The 24591-nt window shown below is 43.8% G+C and overlaps 1 protein-coding gene across 7 annotated transcripts in view; it reads left to right on the top strand.

Moving 5' to 3' along the window:
• Window positions 1-5728: 5728 nt before the first annotated feature.
• atp11c (ATPase phospholipid transporting 11C (ATP11C blood group)) overlaps window positions 5729-24591 on the top strand; it is a 32417-nt gene continuing 13554 nt past the window's right edge. For 6 of the 7 annotated variants that reach the window (XR_003890724.1, XM_029847057.1, XM_029847058.1 and 3 more), the window contains exons 1-4: window positions 7381-7410; window positions 19427-19546; window positions 21086-21175; window positions 23852-23932. Coding sequence is in view for 6 of the 7 variants with exons in the window: in XM_029847057.1 (XP_029702917.1) it covers window positions 7396-7410; window positions 19427-19546; window positions 21086-21175; window positions 23852-23932 (306 nt within the window). In the remaining variant the exon portion in view is untranslated. Of the gene's footprint in view, window positions 6272-7380; window positions 7411-19426; window positions 19547-21085; window positions 21176-23851; window positions 23933-24591 lie in introns of those variants that run through there. The other variant, XM_029847056.1, reaches the window with a different exon arrangement.

The raw sequence follows: 24591 nt of genomic DNA, 5'->3' as shown, positions 1-24591 counted from the left end.
GCATTTTTATCGAATCTGTAGCGGAAGCACAGACGGGTGCCTGGATGGAGCTGCAGCGGTGCTCATGTTTACATTCGGAACGGTGCTTTCCTGTTTGCTCTGTTTTGGGTGAGGAGGCTGCAGAGGTCTCATTCACATTTGACTTAACAAGGCTGAACAATGATGTGGTGAGACTTTGGTTAGACCATTAAAGTGCCTCAGGTTTGCTCCCATTATGCCTTCAGAGGAGAGAAAAGGGAGATTAACATGATTTTGCTTTATCCACCACATGCAAGGCTCAAAACGATAAAACACAACCCAAAGGCATCCCTGTCCTGGCTCTGAATGTGCACTTGTTACTGCTCTCGATTCGGCTTTCAGCCTCCTCTAAAGAGACAAGGCCCAATCACAATATTGTCAAGGCTCTGTTGGTTTTCTGGTTCAAATCCTTGTTCACGCTGTTTGCTGAGTACTCATCTGCTGTGACAGCCTCCAGACAAACAGTGAGTCCTGAAAGAGGTCTCCCACAACCAGATCTTTCCTGCTGAGCAGCCGCTGAAACGCTCCTTTCTCTCGCCATCAAGTGGAACCCGGGCTATTGAGGTGGCCCCTGGGATCCCTCCATTGAGGTGGGCTATGGGCCAGTGCTTGGCCCCTCCTCGTCCAAGGCCACCCTCATTCTCCCAGCACACCTGTACCCCTAAAGCTCATCGTGGGAACCGCCGAGCCGCCTCTGCCACCTGAACGGCTCAGCGTGCCAGCTGGGCACGTCTGACAACGCCATCGGGAGTCAAAGCACACAGAGGCCAGATCGTCCCGGCGAGTCAGATTGATGGAGCTCTTAGAACTTTTTTTACGCTCACTGAAGCCGCGGGGATTAAGGGCTCTCCGCCGAAGTGATCAATCAAATATTGGCGATCAATAGCGGCCCTCCGAGCTGTGCGCGGTCGACGCCTTCCCTCGCTCGCTCCCATTGCAGCGCTGCACCTCAGCCCTCCGAATCTCCGCGGCGCGCTGCAAAAAAAAAAAAAAAATTGCCTCAATTAATCAACATTCATGAACCGTTTACTTGAGCTCCCTTTTGTGTTGTTGCAGGGCCCAATCCAGACAGAGACCAGGCTGTTCTTCAGCGCCGCAGACTGCGTCATTCCGCCCTTTGTGGGAGAAAACCCATCAACTGGTGTTTCAGGGAAATGTCTCCCCCCACTGAGAGCGCTAACCCCCCCTTCCTTCTCACCCTCTTCCTCTTGTGCCCCCTCAGCACTTAGGGCAGGAAGTTCTATCTCTTAGAGGAGGCCATCCATCCATCTTTCCTCTTCCAATGCAATTCACAGCTGCTCCACATGTATGAAGACATCTGTCCATATTTGATCAGATCTTCCATTTTGCTGCAAATGATCCCAACTGTACGTCCCCACCCATGACGGAGGGAGTTATTTAAATGTGCTGATGCCTCCCTACATAATAACCTGCCAATTCTTTGGCTCGCAGAAGAAGCAAGTTTAATTGGGTTGTGCATTTAGAGCTCTTCTACAATTACACAATTATAGCGGAGATGCATTTCTGCACATTGCAGTGTTTGCCCCAATTTGCTGCACTTTTCATACAGTTTAACTCCAGTTTTCCTTTCAGAGGATGCAAATTTGGCTCATTTGGCTTCAAATGAAGCATAATTGCCCACATTGAAATCTACACCTTTCTACGAGAGGTTCCTGCCAGTTAGTTCCCATTAGACCTACGGAGAACAAAAATCCCCAATTCCATTTTAGCGCCCGCGCCATCTGTATAATCTTGCGTTAAAAGCAGGAAAATTGAAGACAAAATGGAATCTGAGTGCACGGATGGAAAACTTGGAGGGGAAAAAAATCAAAGTTTGCACAAGTCGGTCAGAGCCCGGCAACCTCTCCCTCGGTCCGTCACCCTTAATTTCCCCGTGTTTAATGAATTAGAAACTGAATTTGAAGACACTGAGGGGGCACGGCTGCCTGGAATTATAGCTGTTTGTCCTTGTTTTCAAATAGTGTGTTTGCTGAAAAAGTACCGAATTAAATGCAGCCTAATTAGTTCGAAAGGCATGTGCGGCTGGCCTCTCTGCATTCAAAACGGCAGAATGGCGTGTCAAACCCCGACATGTGATCGCCATCAAAGTGTTTTCCACTTCTCCCTCCTCTTTTATATCACTGTCCTGAAAGTTATAGAGAAAAAAACTCTGTTTCTAAAAGGCCCTCTAAAGCTGAAGTGGTGGCCTGAGCCTACTCCAAACAATGCCTTACAAGATACTGTTTAAATTCATATCCGCTCGTCCTTTCTTGCAGGGGGACAACACCACAAACCACTGACCCACTGATACACAATTAGAAGTGATGCGGCAGTTAAGGCTACAAGCAAGTCTGTTTTAACAGTCTGTCTTTGACCCTCCGCCATTGAATAAATATAATGCCCCCAATGAGAGTAAGACACTGAGGTGGAGTGAAAAGGGAGCTGGGGAAGATTTTAAGCCACACATAAGCAGCTAAAGACCTTTATAGAGTATAACGCCATTATCCCTGCTGAATAAAAATAGGATTTAGTGTTTTTTCCACTTAATTTAAATCAAAAGAGTCCCCACCTTACATATTGCACTGGTAATGTAATGGAGAGAGACCCACAAAAAAGGCTTTGTGGCTCTGACACCTCCTATAGTGGGCCTGTGTTGTCCTCCGAGCAAAAGGGAGAGAAAGCTTTTTCTTCCCTACGTTGCTATCTGCTAACGCATTCTAATTGACGCCGCTGCATTCCTCCACTGGATGCATTCAGTGAATAACGAGACTCGGGCTGAATACCCATGAATTGGTCCCCACCAAGCAAAGCAGTAAAGCCTTTGGCCCCCTCGTCCCTTAGCCTCCCCGCGCCGCCACCATCGCACCCGCTACCAAGCAGCACCTCCCCTCCGAACCTCCCCAAAAGCTCCGCTCTGGCTTTGCCGCCCATTAAAGTGCAACCATTGTGCAGAGATGCGGTCCACAAAAGCTGTCAATCTCTCCCGGTCCTCCAAAGCTTGGACTCACACAGACTGGAGTGACAGTCCTCCCCCTTCACCCACCCATGTTCCCCCAAAAAATCCTCTCCCTGAAAACTTCTCAACTAACTGTCCCCCACTCTCTCTCCCTCTCTCTCTCTCTCTCCCTCTCTCTCCCCTCTCTCTCTCTCTTGCTCTCTCCAGCCCCAGTGCACAAAGCATCAATCTGTCTTCAGCCCCAGCACCCTTGGCCCTTTGTCCCATCTGCAGGTGCCTCTGAAAGCACCCACGGTCGCCCCAGCCTCTGTGCACGCCACGCCTAGTCCAGGGACAGGAACTGCTGACAAAGGCCCAGTGTGGGAATGAGGGATGCGTAGAGGGAGAGAAAGGGGGAGAGGAGGGGGGCTGCTCTAAGACAGATGGCTGGGGAAGTCTACCAACTCCTCCACAGGGGCTGTCAGTTCAAATTCACAACTACGAATGAGACACACAGGGGAAGAGCCAGTAAAGGAATGCCCACAAAACCCAGCAGCTACTGGAAACCAGAACCAGAACCAGCAGAATCTCAGGATGTCATCAGTTTGAATGTATCCCTGCATGTGCAGCAAAGGTTTCAGTTGAAAGAAATCTCATTTTACGCAGGAAAATGAGGCATTTTGTTAAAATAAGAGCATCTGCAATGTCTCATATGATGTCATCCCATAAATGTGGGCAGAATTCCATGGAGGTGAAAACTTAAATAGTTCTTTTGAAACTTATTTTACTTTTCAATATTAAATATTTTCAGTGGCTCCGATTTCTTTTGCTTGTTGTTGTATAAAAGCCCATTTTATTCATTAAACTGTACAAACTATTTACAATTGTTTTTTTTAACTTTCAGTCTTTCATCCACGTATTGCCATTTATCTATGTTTGTTAGTAATAATAATAATAATAATAATAATAATAATAATAATAATAAAACACTTTTATTCCATTTATAGATCTAACTTTGGAAAAATGTATAGCAATTTGTTTATTCTTTTGATTTAAATGTAAAACACGCTTGAAATTGATATAAATATTTATTTCCAAAATGTTAATTTTACTGTTACCAAATTTTATGCGTAGTCAGTCTTTCTGATTGTATTTGATAACCTGGAAATTAGAATCAACAATATAGGTAACCATTTTAATTCCAAATATTACACTTATAAACAAAGTCAAATGTTTTTAGCTACCTTTTAAAAATAATTTACAATAATCATAGTTGCATTTGAATACAGAATCCAAAATCTAAATCTTAAATGAGACAACTTCAGTGGTCCCAAGAGGACTCAACAAGTTTCTCATTGATGCGATTATGCTGCCACCATGTGGACATTTACTGAACTACAGGAGCCTGCCGACGGGAGAGGGTGTTCTTGCTCAGTGGTGTTCAGCGTGTTACTGAATAAGCCACAATTCATATGGTCTTTTAGGTGAACCGTGGCAATGTCGTCACAATATTATCCATCCATCCATCCGTCCGTCCGTCCATCCATCCATCCATCCATCCATCCATCCATTTTCTGTACTTAGAGATAGACTGGTGGACACCCCCCCCCCCCCCCCCCCCCCCCCACCCACACAAACACGGGGGAGATGGAGATTTAAAGCAGCACCGATCAGATCATGCACTTGCTTGCTTTGAATGCATTTCTCTTAATGGCCACAAGATGTCAGTAGAGCTCAAGACTAAAATATTACTGTGGTTGATATTACATAATACTGCCTGATAATTTATTTTATCGAGGTATTTTTCCTTCCTTCCTTCCTTTTGGACCTTTTTGACGTGCAGCTTGTAAAAAAGCAAAATAGTCACAGCTACCATATAAGGCAAACTGTCAGGATAAGTTGTTATTGTTATTTTAAGCTTACCTGTTCCGTATTGTAGCATCAATATACCGAGATGCCACCGTTTACTGCTTTCGTGTTCGCAGGAATCGACCCTTTTAGGTCAAAGTAAACGAACCTGGGGAAGTCCTCTCACTACTTCAGCCTTGCAGGAAACCATGCATTTGGTTTCGGTGGTGTAGGCATGTGCATAATACCAGGTTCACTGGGCCAGTAACTCAATAAAATGACAATAATCACATTTCCACAACATTTTTTTTTTCTCTGCACTTTGGTCAACGGGTTGGGCTATTACCAAAACGAGGATGTTTAACTGAAGGAGTTTTTAATGGATAGACAAACTTCACAGTTTGAAAACGAGGCACGCAAGATGGCGTCATCAATAAAATAACCATCACAAAACGCTTTATTTTCCCCTCAATAAAACAAAACCACAGAGAACAAAAACAATGCGGTAAAACAAATACCAGTTTTTCTTCTTTTCTTCTTAGTTCTTGGAACAGTTGGTCAATACAGCTTGATTTTTAAAAAGAATTTAATAATAAAAAAAATCTTCAAAACACATCGACCCCTATCATTTTGTGAAGCTGAAGTTTGGATAAAGTTTGAATATTAAATGTACACACACACACACACACACACACACACACACACACACACACACACACACATATATATACTATTTTTTTTCATAAGTAGAGTACACAGTTACATCAGTGAAATAATGTAACAATAACTATTGGGTCTTCTGGATAAAGAAATCAAATGGGTTTGTTTTAAATAAAGCTCAATTTTTCTTTACACGTGAGTCCAGCACGACAGAACGCGTCAGTGTCTCGCCTAAAGACTCCATTACCCACAATCCACTGTGAGCGGCAGCCGCCGCACCTTCGCCGGGTGGAGCTCCGAACGTGGGAACGTAGGCGGATTTGCTGTGTCGGGGTAGAAGAAAATGTTTGACAGAGAGGCGAGGAGAGCCGCGCTCAGGGGCTGAAAGCACAAGTTAAGTTTGGCAGCGTGACGGTGGCGGCTGGCGGGGACCAGGAGGCTCCGGAGCCTCACATGCTTAGCGAGAGTCTCAGCAACAGGGCGCACGGCGAAATGTCACGGACTGTTCCAGCCCCCCGCGACGGGAAACGCGACTAGTTCGCCGCAACGCGGAAAGATTCGGCGCGGGGAGAATGCGAATGGTGCCAAGATCCCGAAATCGAGCACAATGGGAAGCATGTAGCGTCGCCGTGGCGTTCCATATAGCTAGATATAGCGCTAGAGTAGAGAGTAGATAGCCACAGGAGCCCACTAACATACATGTGAAGTTATTCCCCGGAGGAGCTGGAGCTCGGGGGCGTCTGGGAATCACAAGAGTTCTTCCGTGCTGGTAAATTCAAGAAGATGCTTCGCAGAACACTGAACCGCCTGGTAAGAGTGGCTGACATTAAGAGCACACACACTGTTAGCTTCTGACATCCTGCTGCTTCTGCTAGCTATTAAACCACTGGAGATCTGCTCTGGGGGGAGTGCAAGCTGCCCCCCCACCCCTCCTGCCTGCTCATTTGGGATGGAAATGCAACGTTTAGAACATAAATGTGGTCATGGGACTGGACGGGTCCCCTGGCCAAGCAAGACCAGTCAGCAGGTCACCACCAAGAACTTATTGGGAGTTGTACAAGTGGGGGGGGGGGTCATGCAAGGCCCCCTCTCAGGTCACAACTTTACAGCTCCAGCATGTGGAATGATGTGTTTATTTGTTTAGGAAAAAAAGAAGAGCCGAGCAACTAAAGCTAATTATAGTTTGCTTGACAGTCATTTAAATAAAGAAGATATAAATAAATGAAAAGACGGATCGATTCGCTGCTACAGTCACTTTGATCAGAGTGCAGAAACCATAAATGTGGAAGGTTGACGTGCAAAAGGGTTTATTAATATTCAAGAGCGTGTCACTTCTTAAAATAATACTTCAATCTGAATGTGTGTTTGAGGTAAAATGGTTGTGATCATATGCTAAATTACCGTATATTTGAACTCTGCAAACATGCAAATATGTTCCAATTCCCTTTTCTAAATATGAAATTTATGGCCAATTGGTGTCAAAAATGTTCAGAATCAAAAGATCTGATAATCAGTGTGAATTTGTCCTGGTTTTAGCCAGAATGCAAACGTTTCTTTAAACTCCCGCACATCTAATTCACAGTGAAGGCACCGTGGTGGCCCCCAGGGAAGACGGGGATGTCCAAATATGTCAAATATTGTCCCCTTGCTTCTCCCATTGCTACAGTCTTTGACAGCAGGTTGTGAGTTGAACAACCTGCTGGATGAGGAACCAGTTAGGTTTCACATGCCTCACAGATCACTGAGCTTCAAAGTAAATTTCACGCTTGTGTCCTGTACACAGAATTACATATATAGAGCCGGGAACATCGCGCATCTGGGCCCCGACTGTGTTATCATGTCGATGGCGGCTTTTAGTGAAGACTGTCGGGTGATGGTGTTCAGAAGTTTTGCATGGGATGCTACCAATGTGCAATTATAGGCTTTTTCCATGCATGAGCTGGCAGGAGGTAAGTGTGTTCTAAAAATATGCAATCCCCTCGGAGTCCAATAGGCATACATGAACAATGGCCAGGGACTGTATCTTTGCTAGAATGTTGTGTGATCAGACGTAGCAGCTGTATAATGCGTTTATTTATTGGGATGGGTGATTTGCTGCTTTCGCTGTTTTGTAACACTCCTGAATCGGTTACAAAAATCTGAGGATCGAAAGGTTATTCTGAAGCTTCTGTAGGCTTTCGTTTGCTTTGTACAGGGTCCCTGGATTCATTCATCTGAAAGACCTGGTATCGTGTTAGAATTAACTGCTGACATCACATTTTATGATTAGTTGTTTTAGTGCTTAGCCTTTTAAAATCCATCCTTGCTTTTCGCTGCTCAGTTATGCTCAGTTAATCAGCCGCGGCTAGGCTAGCGTGCCAAGGTATAAACGCTGCATTGCTTTTACTGTCCCTTTGTCATAATAGGTGCACCAGTAACCTGTTGTCACCAGTGGGCTGGATCCCCTGCAGGCTCTGGGAGCAGTATAGATAGAAGAGTAAGGCAAATGGGGTAATTATTAAAGTGCAAACGCTTCATAGCACCGACCCCGAATGTTGTCAAGTCAGCTAACTTGGCTGCTTCTTTGGTGCTCTGCTTGTCTTTATTATGAGCAATAAATATTTTGTGTGCGGCCACACTTATTGAGGCACGCTTCACTTGTATCCTGTATATCTGCAACCTGAAGATAAGTGGGGGGGTCGCGGTGATTCTAACCCCCCCCCTGTCTTTTTGGAAAATCATTAAAGATGGTTTTGGGAACAAGTGGGACTAAGCTTTTTCATCGGGGTGCCGCTTCAGAGGTTGTAATCCTCTGACAAGGATGCCAAATCACACATTTTCCTTTGATGCTCCTTCAAGTCCTTGAAGGCAGCATTATGATCCGTAAGAGGTGGTGGCTGGGGGAAATGTGATAGTATTCATTGTGGGGGCCCGAATATTCACAGCAGCAGCAAAGACACATAAAAATAACATCACCTTCCTTGCACCATGGTAACCAGTTGGCTTCCTCCTACGCTGGTCTGAGTGGAATCATGTGTTTGTAGTTTCTGAGTTGTGTTTTGACTGGAGTCCTGAAGAGAACGCTCCTTCCCTCCCCAGGACTGAGGTGAATGGCATAATTACAAGGTACAAAAGCAGGAAACGGTCATGCTGACACGGAGGCTGCAGCTTTGTGATTTGCTTTCGAGTTTATTTATGTGTTAATGTTGCATTGTTGCTCAAGAATGAACCTTTTTTTTTTTTTTTTAAACAAACTTTTTATTGTCCTCTAACTTTTACTGTACTGGTTTGGACTACTCACACTTTATCCAAGGTCGTTTTCTCTGTCAACTGGACTGGGTTTCTTCTCTTGAAGACGTTTCGCCTTCTATCCAGAAGGCTTCTTCAGTTCTGAAATCGCTGGGGAGAGAGCTTGAAAATATATAGCCCCTGTGGACCATTAGCATGCTAATGATCTGGGTGGTCACCTGAGAGTCGTATGTACAGTTCCTTGTACATTGGGGAAACCAAACAACCTCTCCACAGAAGAATGGCACAACACAGACGCGCCACCTCTTCAGGTCAGGACTCAGCAGTCCACTTACACCTAAAGGAGAGTGGGCACTCCTTTGAGGACAGCCAGGTACAGGTACTGGCAAGAGAAGACCGCTGGTTTCAGAAGGGTGTCAAGGAAACCATCCTTAAACAGAGGTGGTGGCCTGAGGCACTTCCTATCACCCACGTTCAATGCAGTCCTCCACTCCTTCCAACCACAAACCAAACGTTCACACCATTCCAGGAGACCCAGTGACTCACCACCACGTGGACCTGCAGACAAAGGGGAGACACCTCAACCGAAACTAGGTGACTACCAACTACCAATGACCCTGCTAACGACTCTCAGGTGACCACCCAGATCATTAGCATGCTAATGGTCCACAGGGGCTATATATTTTCAAGCTCGGTCCCCAGCGATTTCAGAACTGAAGAAGCCTTCTGGATAGAAGGTGAAACGTCTTCAAGAGAAGAAACCCAGTCCAGTTGACAGAGAAAACTACCTTGGATACAATGACCTGGATGATTGAGAATCTACACAGACATACTCACACTTTATATTCAGATTAGTGCCAAGAAAGAATGTAGATGCAGATGTTCTCACATTGGATACAGATACATTCTAATTTGCCCCACCTCGTGGTCTTCTGTGAACATTTATTTATACTGGAGGCTAAGAGACGGCGCCGAGCCTCGCCGAGCATGAAGTGTGATTGATGTTCCACAGCTCTGGTCTAACATGATCGAGTCAGCACGTTTTGAGCTGCATTCATAAGCTTTACAGTGACGCTGCATTGAATTCTCACTCTAGCATCCTTTTGGTGCCTGCCATGAACTAGATGTACACGTTCATCTCGGTCGCTGTCCTCGGCCTATTTTTAGCAGGGCTTCCCTCTCGCCTGCTTCACGATCTGCATTCTGCTACTGAACCGTCGGCGGCTGTCAATCAAATGGGGGAAACCATGGCGTGAACCTGCGCTACCCTCCTCTTCTGGGCAAAATAATTTTATTTGTTATTGTCATGGCAAGCTTGATTATAGGAGAGCTGTGTTGTTGGTCAGAGCCACGCCGAATTCTGCCGCCATCAGTCTGTTCACCAGCCGGTTCCAATTGGCTGGCTGGATTTGCTTATTCAAATCTTTTGTCTTGCTTCCTCTTTCTCGGTGATGGAAACGCAGCGAAACGGGTTCCTCCACTGCACAGCAGGCTGAGAAGTATATTTAGTTTGGTGAGAGAGGTGGTGTGAAAGCCTCCGCTGCAGGCGGCAGGATGGCTGGCAACTGAAACAGAGCTGAAGAGTGTGGAAGGCCCCGCATGACTCAAGCCCGAGAAACTGGAGCGAGCCACAGAGATCCACCTACAGCCTCTTTGCACCTTTTAATACTCCTCCACATCTAATGCGTTGTCTTTCAGGCTTCCTTCAATGCAGCAGGTCAGGCATCTTAGACATGGGGGCGGCAGGGATGGCTTTTTGAGGCCGTTTTCCTCTCCCTGCTAAAAGCTAGGGTGAATTCTCAGTTTGTACATTTAAATAATTCAGGTGGCTTCATTTATTTTGAATTCTCCTCGCATTGCTTTTGCCAGGCCTGCGTGTGTTTTCCTAGGCTTCCTAGCCCCTCAGATGCATCCTCATCATCCATACATTGATGGCCAGGGCGGGGCATGGTATAGATGTATCCCCCTCTTGCTTTCTGACCGTCATTTGAATCAGTGGGGTGCCAGCTGCCACCGGGAGGAGCGGCAGCTCGCCCATGCTGGGGGGGGTTTAATGGGTCCCAGTGGCAGCTCCCTGGAGGCCAGCGTTTCCACGTAAAGCGAGCTCATAGTTGTCTCCAGAACAGGTTGTACTGCTTTAGCCTTAGAGGACAGATTGCCTTTTTAAATGTGGTCACAGTTCAGATGGAGAAAACCCGGCCCTGAATTATCCTTACCCCCCCGAGTAAAGAAATATAGAGCCGCATAGATTTTTGTCATTAGTCTTTTTGCCCTCTGTTGCTCCGTCCACGGATAAGTAATTGAATAGCAATTACGCTGAGTGTAATGTCATCAATATGGCTCTCGCTGAGATGAAGATGTCAGCATCGGGATGCGCTACAGATGGCGTTTTTTGTTGATATAGCAGGGCTTCCTGCCAGATGACGTATAAGGAAGGGCCGTCGCAGTGTTGTGCAGCTTAAAATTGCAACACGTCCTCTGTGTACAAAAGGCACAACAGCTCTCACACATATTCTTCTAAGCAGCTGAATCAGATGATTTGTCGCACACGGAGTACAGAGAGCACGTGCACTTGAGTGGAAAAAAAGCATCCTCCATTTATGGCCACGGTACTTTAAATTCTTTTAATTATAGATTAAAATGTGAAAGGTGGCGGCTGTCTTAAGAACGTTCCAAGCAAAGAAGGTTCTGTGCAAATGACTTCTGCTTGTTTTTGCCTTGTTTTCCAGGACTCGGCTTGTGTGAGTTTAGATGGAAGTAAATGAATGTTTTAGAGTTGAAAACCTGTTAAAGTATTACCTAGAAAGTCATTGTGAAACTGGCTCAGATGCCTGGAGTTAACCAAACATTTGTAACTTTGAAGTTTGTGTTTTGAGGAACTGCCTTGAAAGATAAATTACCTCAAGCTCATGTTACATATTTTTATTTTAACCTCTTTTATGTGGAACAATTAAGGTAGAACTTACTCACAGTTTCAAGTGTCTCCCTCAGTTAAATCTTTTTTATTTTTTGTTCATTTTGCTGCGGTCCATGAGATGCCCGGCATTGCAAATGTAGTTGGCACTGTGAGATCGAGGGAAAACGACTGGCAGCGTCCCCTGCTCCATTTCATGGAGGGAGCCGGAGTAATATAGGCCAGTACCAGCCGACGGTACAGTACGCTCTCTGTCTCGTACAGCTGCAGGGATGCTCGTGGAACAATGTGCCTTTTCTTATCCATGACAGCTTTTGGAGGATTAGCACCGAGTTTAAATTGTACTGGATTACTTTTAGTGTGACTCATCTTGGTGTGTGTTCAACAGTGTCTGGTAGCGGACCTGTGTACTTGTCCTGGTGACCCATAATGGAGGTAACATCTTATACGGACCTTTTTAATGGTTGTTAAACACTGGAAGTACTTAGGCTTAGCTGTCCCTAACTTTAATACAGACTAGCTGTCAAGCGTTCTTATTTTTCTTCCTGGTACTGCACAAAAAATGATGTTTTCTCTTCAAAAGGTGTTTTTTAATTTTAGTGTTATCCCGCAGATGTCGGTGTGTAATGGGGACTCGATCGCCCATTCGCATCCTGGTAACAGTTATCTGATGTGTTGCTTGCTAGCAATGTGACTGCAGCCCTTCTGAGACCAGCTCAGCGTCGTTGGTGGAGCAGCAGTGTCTCATTTCCTCACACAGGCCCTGTAACATCCCTGCAGCCTTGGCACGGAGCACTTGGGTGGCTCATCAAAACCAGGGAGATTCAATTAGAGTAACGTGGGTGACGGGGGATGCAATAGAATATAAAAGAAGCTGTGATCCTGTGAGCTATCTTGTTGAGACAGTTTGCCCTGTTTTCATCTCCTGAGGAGAACAAACAACAAAACAAACAAGCTTGTATTTGGGTTCTGGAGGCTCGGCCCAGTCCAGACCTGTGAGCTCATTTTGCTTTGCATTATCAAAGGGATTCGGAGATTTGTGGATCAGATGGTTGAACTGCTGGATAATTGGATGAACAAAATGAAACCAGCATCAGGCAGAGTCGAGGTAGCACTGCTGACCCTTTTCCTCCGGACCCTCTCGGTTATTGTGTCTCCGATTGCTTGTGATGTGATAAAACTCCAGATAAGTTTGGCCTCCATTGTCCAATTAAACTGAGATCGGCATCATAAAGCCAGATAGCATGGATAAACTGAAGCATAGTTCAACATAAGGACACCTGAATATGGGTTTGTGGTGTTCTTGGTGGGGTTTATTACGTGACCATCTCATGACAAAGTGCACGCAGCTCTATCTTTGCACACTGCACTCTTGTACTATATTAAAAGTGTGAAGTAGATTATCTACCAGTCTTTTCAGCATCATGACACAGCTTCTTATTCCAAAGTCCAACAGTCTTACTGTCATCTTAAGTCAAATATAGTTTGTTGTTTGTTTGTTGTAATGACTATGATATTTGACTTCAAATAACAGTAAGACTGTTAATGTTGCTCAACAGAGATTTAGTCAAAACTTGGAGTCATAACACTAAACTACTAATCAAACTGGTTTTTAATCTCCTGAGTGAGTCATTGTAAGCATAAGCAGACAAACCAGTAACTGTTTAATGGACAAGGCTGTCTGATGAACAGTAGATGATAGATGAACGGTTAAGTTTCAGCAGCTTCAGCTCCACTGAGCATCAAATCCTTTTCTTTATTGATCTTTCTGCATGTGTTGCTGGTGCCCGTTCACCACAACGAGTCTGCTTGGAATTAACAGTTCCTCTCGGTTCTGGGGCACTCTGCTTTACATTTCAACGTCATAGTCGTTAAATTACTGCTGACACAGAGTAGCGTTTCTTATCTGACATGGGTGTGGGTGCGTGAGGCAGCACTCCAGAGCTGCTTTTTTTCCTCGGAGCTCAGCGGTCCCTAGCTCCAAATTTAAATCAATTTGTAAATTATTGTAAATATACATCCTCTTTGTATATTCCAAATCCTGTTCTATTTGATTTTATCTTATTTTTCCCTGCGTGCTCTTGCTGTTGTTGCACTGTAAATGTCCCCGTGTGGGACAATAAAGGATCTGAATCTGAATCTGAGTCTGAAATCAGCTTACAAAGTATTTATTCACGTTTCCTCTCAATTTCACTGTCTTGCTGATACTTTGATTATAAATGCAGAAACTACATTTTAAATTCAGGTTTTATTGTTGGACAGTATGTTGCTTCCTAATAGATCAATTTGGCCTTCTAATTTTGTAAATGGTCATTTGGCAATAAAATATGCCGAATAATCTTAGACATCCATTCGGCCTCTTATCTGCTTAATGCATCTGGGAGTGGAGCACGGTCATGGAACGGTTTGTTTTTCACTGGCGTTGTGTGTCAGCAGGTTTCATGTTCCCTACGTGTTCCCTACGTGTTCCCTGCATGTTCCCTACGTGTTCTCTACATGTTCTCTACATCTTCTCTACATCTTCCCTACATCTTCCCTACATGTTCTCTACATGTTCCCTACATGTTCTCTACATGTTCCCTACATCTTCTCTACATCTTCCCTACATCTTCCCTACATCTTCTCTACATCTTCTCTACATCTTCCCTACATGTTCTCTACATGTTCCCTACATCTTCTCTACATGTTCCCTACATGTTGCGGGTGTTGACGACAGAATCGGCAATTCATTGACTTTGTCTCTGAGAGACCTCAGCCAGGTGAACTCTCCCAGCTTCTCCTCCCAAGGTTTTCCCACCTTTTTCGCCCACAATTGTTCCCTCAGTCTCATCAGATTCATTATCAGGAATTGTCTCAGCTGGGATCCGGTTTCCTTGGGAGAAAGATGGTGCTTCGCTATTGTTTACAAGATGAGACCTCATGATAATGAAGCTGAAGCACAAATCAAAGCAAAGATGACTTTTTCTTATTAAGGAATTATAGAAACACAGACATTCCACAACACAAAGTAGCTGACTAAAGGAACAAACGTGCCTGGCCTCGTGCACAATTAAGATCTCACAGCAAATATGAAGGAAGCGGGATCTTCCAGGGATCGAGGTCCAGGGGCTTTGATCTTACTATATTGCTGTTTATCTTAGTTATTGTTAAGTTGAAGGGCCTCCATTAAAGGGAGACGGCACACATGTCTCACTCCAAGTGCCTTGATTCTCTAATCACAATCCTAGTCCATAATCACTCGAACACACGAGGAGTGACATGCAGAGGCAAACGGTCAAGGTATTCCGAGCAAAACTGTGTGGCTAATGTGGATTTTCAGTTACTTCATATTTTAGAGAGGAAAAATAAAGATTAACAATGCTAAATTATTTAACATCTTCTGGAGTTAATCGGGGTTGGCGAACCAGCTCATTGGGGCACCACCATCGACGACTGGGCTAAAAGGTGTTGTGAAAAACAACAGATATTTAATCATTTTTAAAAATTGGCAAATTTCCTGGATGCACATGCACGAGTAGATGGACCATTTACTTAAATATACTTAAAATCGTACTGTTTTGAGGCAGAATGTAACCATTTAGGGGCCCAAACGTTAAGGTTTTACCATGCTTGTTAGTCATTGTGCTTGTGTTCAGCCCACTAAGTAGCCCACTAGCTTTCAGGCTATCTAGAATTTTATTGCAAATCTTGGATTTGCTTGTGTCTTGAGCTCATCTTAAACTGTCTTTCTTCTTGTTCTCGTCTTCTGGCAGAGAGATCTGTCTAGTTCTGCTGAAAGGGCGTCACTGTGGGTATGGTGGCGTTGACAGCCACATTGAGGTGTGAACATGGCTGTTTGTGCAGAATAGATGACATTTGGCTTGAAACTTCAGCAATAAATTGAAGAATCCTTGGGGATTTTTTTTGGTGTGGGTTGACCTTTAATTATGACCACAGTTTTGCATAAAGCGAGTTCTGTTAACAGTGTTCGTTAGGCTGTTTTCCTCAGATGCATTCATCAGCGTTTGTAGCAGACGGCTTTGGAACAGCTTGCCGGTCCAGGTGGCCATAATTCACACTTTTTTTGGCTGTTGTGCAGGATCTCATGTTCATGCTAATCATTCCCCTCGACCCACATGTTGTCACCTTTTATATTGAGCATCTCCTGCATAGCAATATTTGGTTAATTCACTTAAGTGAACAGAAAATCGATAAGAATATTTAAATATGTTTGAGTTTACAGCATGATTTTAATATTACAATGGGAGGAACCCCATACAAGTATATAAAAACTTAGGATGCATTATTAGCACCTTGTGTAATTATTTTGGAACATTTTAAATATTCCAAATTTGTGTTTAACATGACCTGTGTGTGGCCTCAAAATCCTATGCACTCATAATATTGAAATATATCCTAATGGCAGCTCTGTAGTTTTTTGTTTTGTCTTCGAGCAGCTGACGGCTTCACAATAACTCGTTTTTGGCTTGTTGGAGAATCATCGCCACTTCATGTGCACAATATTAAGCTTTTTGAACAGGGACTGCGTGCACGGTGAGAGATGGTGCTGGCTAAAGAAGCTGAAGTGTTCACAGCAGGATTATTCTACAACAAACTGAATTGCTGCTTATGAATTTCCTTCATATGGTAAGGCTTTAATTAAAAGTTGAACAAGGAATTCCCTTAAGTCTGGGTGGTTCCACAAGGTCCTTATTTTGATTTCAATGTGTGTGTTAAATTTTAAATTTTATCCTACCCAATAAGGGTTTAGTAATTTATTCGGTTCCATTTGTAGCCTGTGGGCCTACAGCACTCGCACATTGTCATTTTTTATTTCACATTCAGTCATATATAGGCAAATACGTCAAAACTATGACAGTAGAAAAGGGAAACCCCACAGATGAGAAAGAATTGGGTCTTATCCACATCTTGACCACATCCAGAAAATGGGAGGACTACTGATGTACAAGAAATGGGCTCACAGAAAAGGGTAAACAAATGTGCAAAGAGGAAGCTAAAACACATTTGTGAAGATGTGGAATCTTGAAAGAAGATGGCCAAATAGTCTACAACAATGCTTAAGAAATTCTGTTTGAAGAAAGATTTGGAAAATGTGACTAAGAAAGTTCAAAGAAGTTACTGCATTAATAGGAAAAATGAGCCACTCCAGTGGAACACTGCTGATGTTGAAAGGAAAACAGATGCTTGTAATGTGCTGACGGCAGAAATGTGTGACCTTGTGAGCAGATGACTGGATGCAGGCCGAGACTAAAAGTCTTTTAATTCCGAAACAGAGAAGGGAAGTGCGGATGACTTTGGATTCTGATGAATGTGTATCTTTGTTTTCAAATACAGCGTGTTCTTGCTGAGGATATAGATAACTTGTCATTTCAAAAACCTCAAATTGTAGTAAGCAAAGTCTATGCAGAAGTTAAAACGAATACAAGCAGAAGTTCACCAGACATTAAAGGGATACAAGCAGAAATGGGGTAGGAAGTGGCTGCCCAGCTGCCACAGCAGCCAGTTTTGCTGAAACCATCCCAAGCTCGCTTACTTTAAATCGCCTTCCTGTACTGGGGATCCATTGAGGATCACAAGTTTGACCGTTAACCTACCTGATTATTATGTATTGCCCATCGACCTATAAGCTACGTTGCTGGTCAGGCTGTAGAGGGATTCCTCTATCAGTGCTCTGAAGAATCTTATGAAGGTGCCTAATATGTCCTAAAGGACAGATATGGCGAACCATTTGTGGTCCAGAAAGCCTGTCTCAATAAGCTGAAGAAGAGGCCCACGATGGGCTGAACTTGAACGTGGAGACATCTTAAAAAGGCTGTGCAGAGGCCATGCCTCCTGTTAAAGGATCGTACTAATGCCTAATGTAAAGATCTTACATCCATGAATGTCTCTCTGTTTACACCAAAAGCACCATGCCTTGTCTGTAAGGAAGAGTTTCATGGCATTGCCAAGTTTCCTGTCTCTAAGCCAATGAGAGACAAAGTCATTTATGCGTCTCTTTGGCTGCGTGGCACAGGCCCTGTTACAAAGGAGTGCAGAAATACACATATCTGTCAAATGTGTGGTCGATGCCTCCAGCACGATTCTTCCTTTGTCATGGAACGTCTCATCAAAGAGTTGAATGTCGTAGACACAGTAATACCCCGTCACGGTATATGTGGATGGCGAGCTCTGAAGCTTCTGTCATGGAAGAGACTTGCAGCCAGCACAAGCGTGTTCTTGTGACTTTATTCCTGGTGACATGCTCTGTATCCCAACTAGGACTACAGCACCGCAGCTGCATCTCAAACATCTCTTCAGAATTTGCCAGCACTTTAAGGTCATGACGTGGGGGTGCTGATCAGGTATTACTGACTTCCTTGACAGACAAGAGAATGTTTTTGTACAGAAAAAGCTACTGGTACAACAAACAACTGATGCTTTAAGAGTTTTAGAGTCGGGCCAACCCTGAGCCCTGCACAGCCCCATGCAGGAGCGGAGAGAGCATACACCCACAAAGGCCTGTTGTAAGTGGGAATCAAACCTGCAACCTCGCTGTTCGGCAATAGTGCCAACCGCTATTGCAATGCCATGCTTGAACAACAGTAGCAGCCTATTGCCTGACTTCCTAAAGAGGCATTGAAGAATCTGCCCTATCTACACAATGGTAGAAGATATATCCACGCCCTCCTTTAGCAGCTCCTTATGGTGCTCTATCAGTCCCAGATGGGCTGTGCACCAACTCTGCTGTGACCAGGCTGGATGTTAATAGGGACAAGTAATGAACTAAAGGAATTATGCATCATACATGCATTATTCACTATGGATTGAATGCCACCCTGGCTCAAAGCCAATGTGTCTACAAGACACTCTTTTATGAGACCTTGGCCATCCCTTCAATAGCCATCCCTTGACTGGTGATGGTTGAAGCACCCCACTTCTCTTGAGCCTTTAATGCCAAATCATTGAATTTGTTCGACCTCCAGGGAAATTTATGAGTGAAGATGTGTACCGAACAAGGCACTGGCGCCATGTTCCGTCCTTGATTGAGCTGTTCTAGAGTCGACGGAAGAGGGCGTAACTACTGAACAGCTCCAGCTGACAGAAGCTGCATGCGGCTCTTCTCACACTCAAGGTTATCGTACAGGAGGAGCTACATTCAAGGAATCAGCGGCAGTCGGCATGAAATAAATGTGGGCAATCATGACCTAGTGAGGAGACTGAAACTGCACGTTGGGGAGCTGGACTCAGGAAAGCGTCATTCTAATTTAAAGGTCACAACTGTGGAGACACCGGTTTGGAAATTAGCGCTGCTCCTTGAATGTTAACAATGGAACTGAATGAACATGCACATTTGCACATAATGCTTTCATGTTTGTATTTGCACAATTCAAAAGAATAAACGTCCTTTTTGAATGTGTCCCACTGGTAGCGCCACAGTTTTTTTGCACAGCCTGTTGGTCTATCACTGCACTTAATTTGCACAACATTAAAGCTTTCTGTCATTCACGCATTTCATGACTAAAGAAAGAATGATATCTATTGTTTGCATTCCTCACAGGGCAGCAAAGTATCATGTTTGATGGCCAGATTTTTAAAATCGGTGGAAATATATATAATTTATTTCAGAGTTGTCTAATGGGAACAAGATTGTGAAATGCTTGTTGTCCATTGTGTGTCTCAATACAGTTTCCACGGTGCTGTAAGGATTCAATGAATAAAGTTTCTGCGCATCGTACCTGGTGGATTTAATGTCAATATACTCGTAATGATGAATGATTGTGTTAAAATCCCTTTTGTGTTAACATTTGCTATCTCCCACCTTCCCACTCCCTGTTGTTTTCCAGCTTGGTGGTGATGAGAGAAGAGTCGACAGCAGAACAATCTATGTTGGCCCTCATTCCTGTTCTGCCACTGAGGCGTTCATACCGCCCAAATTCTGTGATAACAGGATCGTGTCCTCCAAGGTAAGAAAAACAAAACATTCATGCACATTCCAGTTTAGTTTGTCTTTGACCTTGTCGTAGCCTGTCAGGGCCGTGAAAACATATTCATGAACATGGTGTTTCCATTTTGATATAAAAAAAAAATCAAAGGGGATTACTAATTATTACAGTAGATGGTAGAAAGACATGTTTAAATATCACATTCATTCTGGAATACTGAGCTTGGCATCTTTTCAAGGGACTTCCAGCAATTCCCATCCTTATTTCCCAGCCCTCTGGCGCTTTATCCCTGGACTCCTCTCCATTATACTGTATGTTTCACCTGCCTTCAGGATCGTGGAACGTTTCTGCGTCGTCCCTGCTTTATTCCTCTGAACTGTCTCTGCACATACTTGTCTTTGGTCCCAGTGGAAGGTGATTATTTGGCTGTCATGGGAGCGCAGTGAAATCCAGTGTGAAGTCCGCTGCTATTAATGCCTGGTAGTGAGAGCAGTTCCATCTTTTCCCACTGGACTTGGATAAATTGCACCGGTTTACTCCTCCCCTTACTGAAACCAACCTCTCTGTCCTGCCCTCACTCATCTGTTGGCTCAGAGCAGCTTATGCGTGAAAGGGATGGGGAGAAGGACGTGGCGTGAGAGGTGGCAGGATTTATAGTTGCGCAGAGGTTCTTCTGGGGATTGGCCAATCAATGGGTTCGGGCAGTATGTTAGGGTAAACGGCATTTAATTACCCAGGTTGTAGAGTTTAAGTCCCCCAATCCCTCCACTCTTGCCTGTAACTCTGCTGTTACATTGCCTCTTCCTGTTTCCACAACACCGCCAGACCCCCACCTCCTCTGAGTGCCTCCACCACCTGTTTGTTATTACTTCCTCTCTTTCACACTTCTCTCTGGCACGGTCAGAAGGGCCGTTATGCTGCCGCTGCATTTCAGCACCATTCTTATTCAAACACTCCCCGTCATAAAATACGCTTTATTGCCTTTTCTGTGCACGCATATCGGTGCGTATGTGCGAATACTTGCAATTCGACACAATCCTTTGTGGTATAACCTCGTCAGCATTGTCTTTTTCTGAAATGTTGAAATATATTTAATAAGGCAAAAGCATTACTTCTCTTGGTATCAGATGCCACAATCTTTTTTTTTTTTTTTTTTTAAAGGAGTAAAACACGGAGAAATCATCTTGATATCTAATTGGCATTCAAGGGTAGCCAAATTAAGGAGATAAATCACTTATCTAAATCAATGGAATACCTGACGTTCCCCCAAGGACAGCCTCCCTCAGCAGTAGAGAACAGAGCCTCCAGGCTTCTGAAGTTGCCTTTCATTCTCCCTTCATAGTTCAGGCAGAATACATGAACAAGGCTGCGTGTTATGTATCTGTGTAATATTCAATGCCACTGATCTTCCTACTCTTGCCAAGGCTGTCATTGACCTCCCTTATTAGACCTCAAAATATCAAGTCTGAACAAGGGAAAAACAGTTGATAAATAAAGCAATATGAGAGTGTCATGCTGTTTTTTTTCCTCATTAACGTTCATTTATTTTCATCTTCACAGTATACAGTTTGGAACTTTCTACCAAAGAATTTGTTTGAGCAGTTTAGACGAATCGCCAATTTCTACTTCCTCATCATCTTCCTGGTACAGGTGAGCAGAACATTATCAGTGTTAATACATGTTGGGTCTATCAAGAGTCAACATTGCATCCACTTCCTCTGCATGAGAATGAGAGTGACCAGTAAAGTACTGAATGTGGTTGGTGCAGATGTGGTGATAGGATGTGTGAACTGCTCCAGGGTATTTTTCCGATTTTAATGGGACGAGCTTAAAACCTCAACTGTGCTCTGTGCTTCAAAGTGACCTCTCCTCACCCCCGCCTGGACCGTGACGACTCGCAGCCAAAGATACTTTTGCTCTTCTATCATCTCCTGTTGATCCATGGAAACTAATCTTGTTCCCTTTTAGCAGTAACATAAACTATGATGGCTGTTTGCCCTTGAGTGTAAACAGGTGCTGGTGATGGGTCTACAGAAGGGTGGGGGTGCTTCCTTTAGATGCACATAGACCGAATGACTGTTCCAAACTGAGATATAAGCATGTGCCACTGTCATAAATAACTGCAGCAGATCCCAAGGAGCGTTTATCTTTCAGTGCTATAAATTTTACACATGCACTTGTTGTTGGGTAGTCTTTGATTGGTTGTCAGATCAAAGTTCCTGGGTTTTTGGAGCCATTTTGAGCTGGTATGAAGAGACCCGGGGCAAAGAGTAAACCACCGAACAGGGCGGAATCACTCAAAAGAACACACAGGAATTCTCTGTGATGTAAACAGCATAGAATATTTGAGCATTTGTGACGCTTGCCTCGGCGGGTGTCCTGGATTCGCCTGTGGTGTGTGCTGAAACCGCAGCGTGACTGGCATTCATCCATTAATCCAACTTCTTCAGGGGCTCTTTATCCTAACAACTCAGGTTTCCCTTTTCAATCTGCAGTTCCATCACAGGAGAGGATGAGAGAATTTTTCTCTCAATTTGCTGCTGCTGCAGACAGAAATAAACCTTGTCACCTTTCTCCAAAGCTTTTATGCAGAAGCATTACCCGTTGCCTTCGTCGCGCATCCTTCAGCCCTATCCCCTTTTGTATCATTCAATTTCTTTCTGTCTGCCTCTCTTTTTCCTTTCCTCTCCCACATTCCAGCCATCCCTCTGCAGCCCTGCACTGCTGACGTCAGCAGGCAGGAAGCCCTCTGTACTTCAGTGCACTACAAATAGACACAGGCGGATAAAAAAGCACCACTCTGCTATAAATAGCGCTGCATGCCTTTTCTGGAATGTGATCAAATGGGAATAGAGTTCTGAGAGAGGGACAGAGGGAGAGAGTGATTGGGAGCATGAGGGGATATGGCCCAAGACATCGGTACCCTGGGAACTGACACAGATGAAGGATTTTGAACTGCTTGACTGCAGCTTTGACATCAGCCCAGAACCTCAACACCAGCTGCAGTTGATCACACCTCACATCTACTCCTCCTTCTATATATAATACGCATTATAGAGGCATTGGTGGTGATCATGAGCCTTTCCTTTATAGTCAAATATCTTTTATAGACGCTAGTATATAATACGCACATTAGATTTGTCAAAAAAACATTCACTTAAATTGTCAATAGCTGTAAGGGTTTTTAAAGTATTTTTGTGGCTGCTGCATCATGATGACATCTTGCTCCATCATTCTCCTGTTTGATTTTATTTTCTGTGGTGATTCAACTGAGGCTTTACACAATTCTGGGACCAATCACTCGTTAGTGAGGTTAAATAAACTGATAATGACGACAGTCTGATCATGCAAGGGGCCATTTGTCCAATTAAATAACTTGTTCATTTACTGCAAACCATTGTGTACAAAATTAAAAATGTATTTTTAAGTATTTCCTGCCAGTTTTTCACATTTTTTTCTTATACTGACAGGTGAAAACATTAAGCACCAATGATGTCTAGAAGACAGTCAAGAGTGGCCAGATATAAGTTCAAAGTTCAATCAAGACAAACCAAAATCAGAAATACTGGTCACAACAACTTAATGACTGTTAATTAATTTAATATAATTGAATTATTTTTACGTTCCTATTTATCCGACACAATCAAGATTTAAAAAAAACTGCTGTCGATCGTATTGTTGTCCGTCTCCAAAACTGGAGAAATCACTAAATTAACAATGACATCATTGATCAGCTCGATGAATTAAGACATTATAACCAATCATAGGAGTTGCATTTTTTACAACTGGAAAGTCTAATTCAACCTTTTTATGAAACTGACAGAAATTAATTTCTTATATAAGCTGGTGCCTTTCTCAATTAAAAAAACTCTTGGTATACACGAACTAACATTCCAACGTGGGGAGAGGGATCTGCAGTATTAAAGGATCAGAAATACCAAAGTAAATCTTATTTTTGTTTAAACACAAGACCGTTTGTTTTCCAGAGGTTTAACTGGAGGCGTTGATCAGGCGCTGCTCCTGAACCACTCGTGTGGGATTATGTGAACACATATGAATGGCCATCAGAATAACAAAGGGAGTTTATCCACATCATAATTCAGTCTTGTCTGTCCTTTGGTGAAGGATGATTGGGGGGGGGGGGGCAGTGGAAACATCTCATGGAAGGCCAACACACCATGTGCTGCAAGGATGGCACTTAAAAGAATCTGTCTCACCACAAACCACTTTGTAGTTATATAAAGAATTTAATTAGAAGCTGGTCAGTTAGCAGGCAGTGTTTTTTGTGTTTAGATTTAACATTTCTTCCTTCCCTCTCTTCATTAGGTGATAGTAGACACCCCGACCAGCCCTGTCACCAGTGGCCTGCCTTTATTTTTTGTGATTACAGTAACTGCTATTAAGCAGGTAAGACACTAATCACACTAATGAATGATTTTACGCTATGGTTTCTTCACGCCTTTGTTGCTCTCGATGCATTCCATCAACCCGGTCTCTGGTTCCGTGGTTGGCATAAAATATTTCCCATGCCTTGCTGTGTTTTGTGTATGTGACTAATGCTCTCTCTGGGTATGTAATAATATACTCTGTTGGTGGATTCTTATTGGGGAGAAGACAAAATGGGCTCTCATGTAGAGTGATCTACTGGAGAGAGAGAGAGAGAGAGAGAGAGGGCAAACCCTTTTCTTTAGAGACAGAAATCATCAAAAGCAATGTCTTTCTTTCTGTTCCTTTGTGTCCATGTTTCAGGTTTATTATTGTAGACTTTCATTTAGTTCCCTGCTGGGGGTTGGAGCACACGCTGGTGGGTGGATTTTCCCGGGAAACACGAGGGGATGCTCTGATAGTTCAGCCAAGCTTTGAAGTGGGACAGCGAGCTAGTCTGCCTGGCTCCATTAGTCGGGCTCAGGTGAAATTTGTGGTTAAACTGGTCGACTGTGGCATGATGCCCGCTTCCTTCTGCCTGGCATAATTTCCTCCGCGTCACTTAACTAGTCACTCCATCCCATTCTGTCTGGGAGTCGGCTCACTATAAGCGAGTTACGCCAATTACGATCCAAGTATTG

This window comes from Takifugu rubripes, chromosome 14, assembly GCF_901000725.2.
Source record: "Takifugu rubripes chromosome 14, fTakRub1.2, whole genome shotgun sequence".
Taxonomy (NCBI): Eukaryota; Metazoa; Chordata; class Actinopteri; order Tetraodontiformes; family Tetraodontidae; genus Takifugu; species Takifugu rubripes.
Note: the sequence above shows the minus strand (reverse complement) of the source record. Positions and strands in the feature narration are given on the sequence as shown.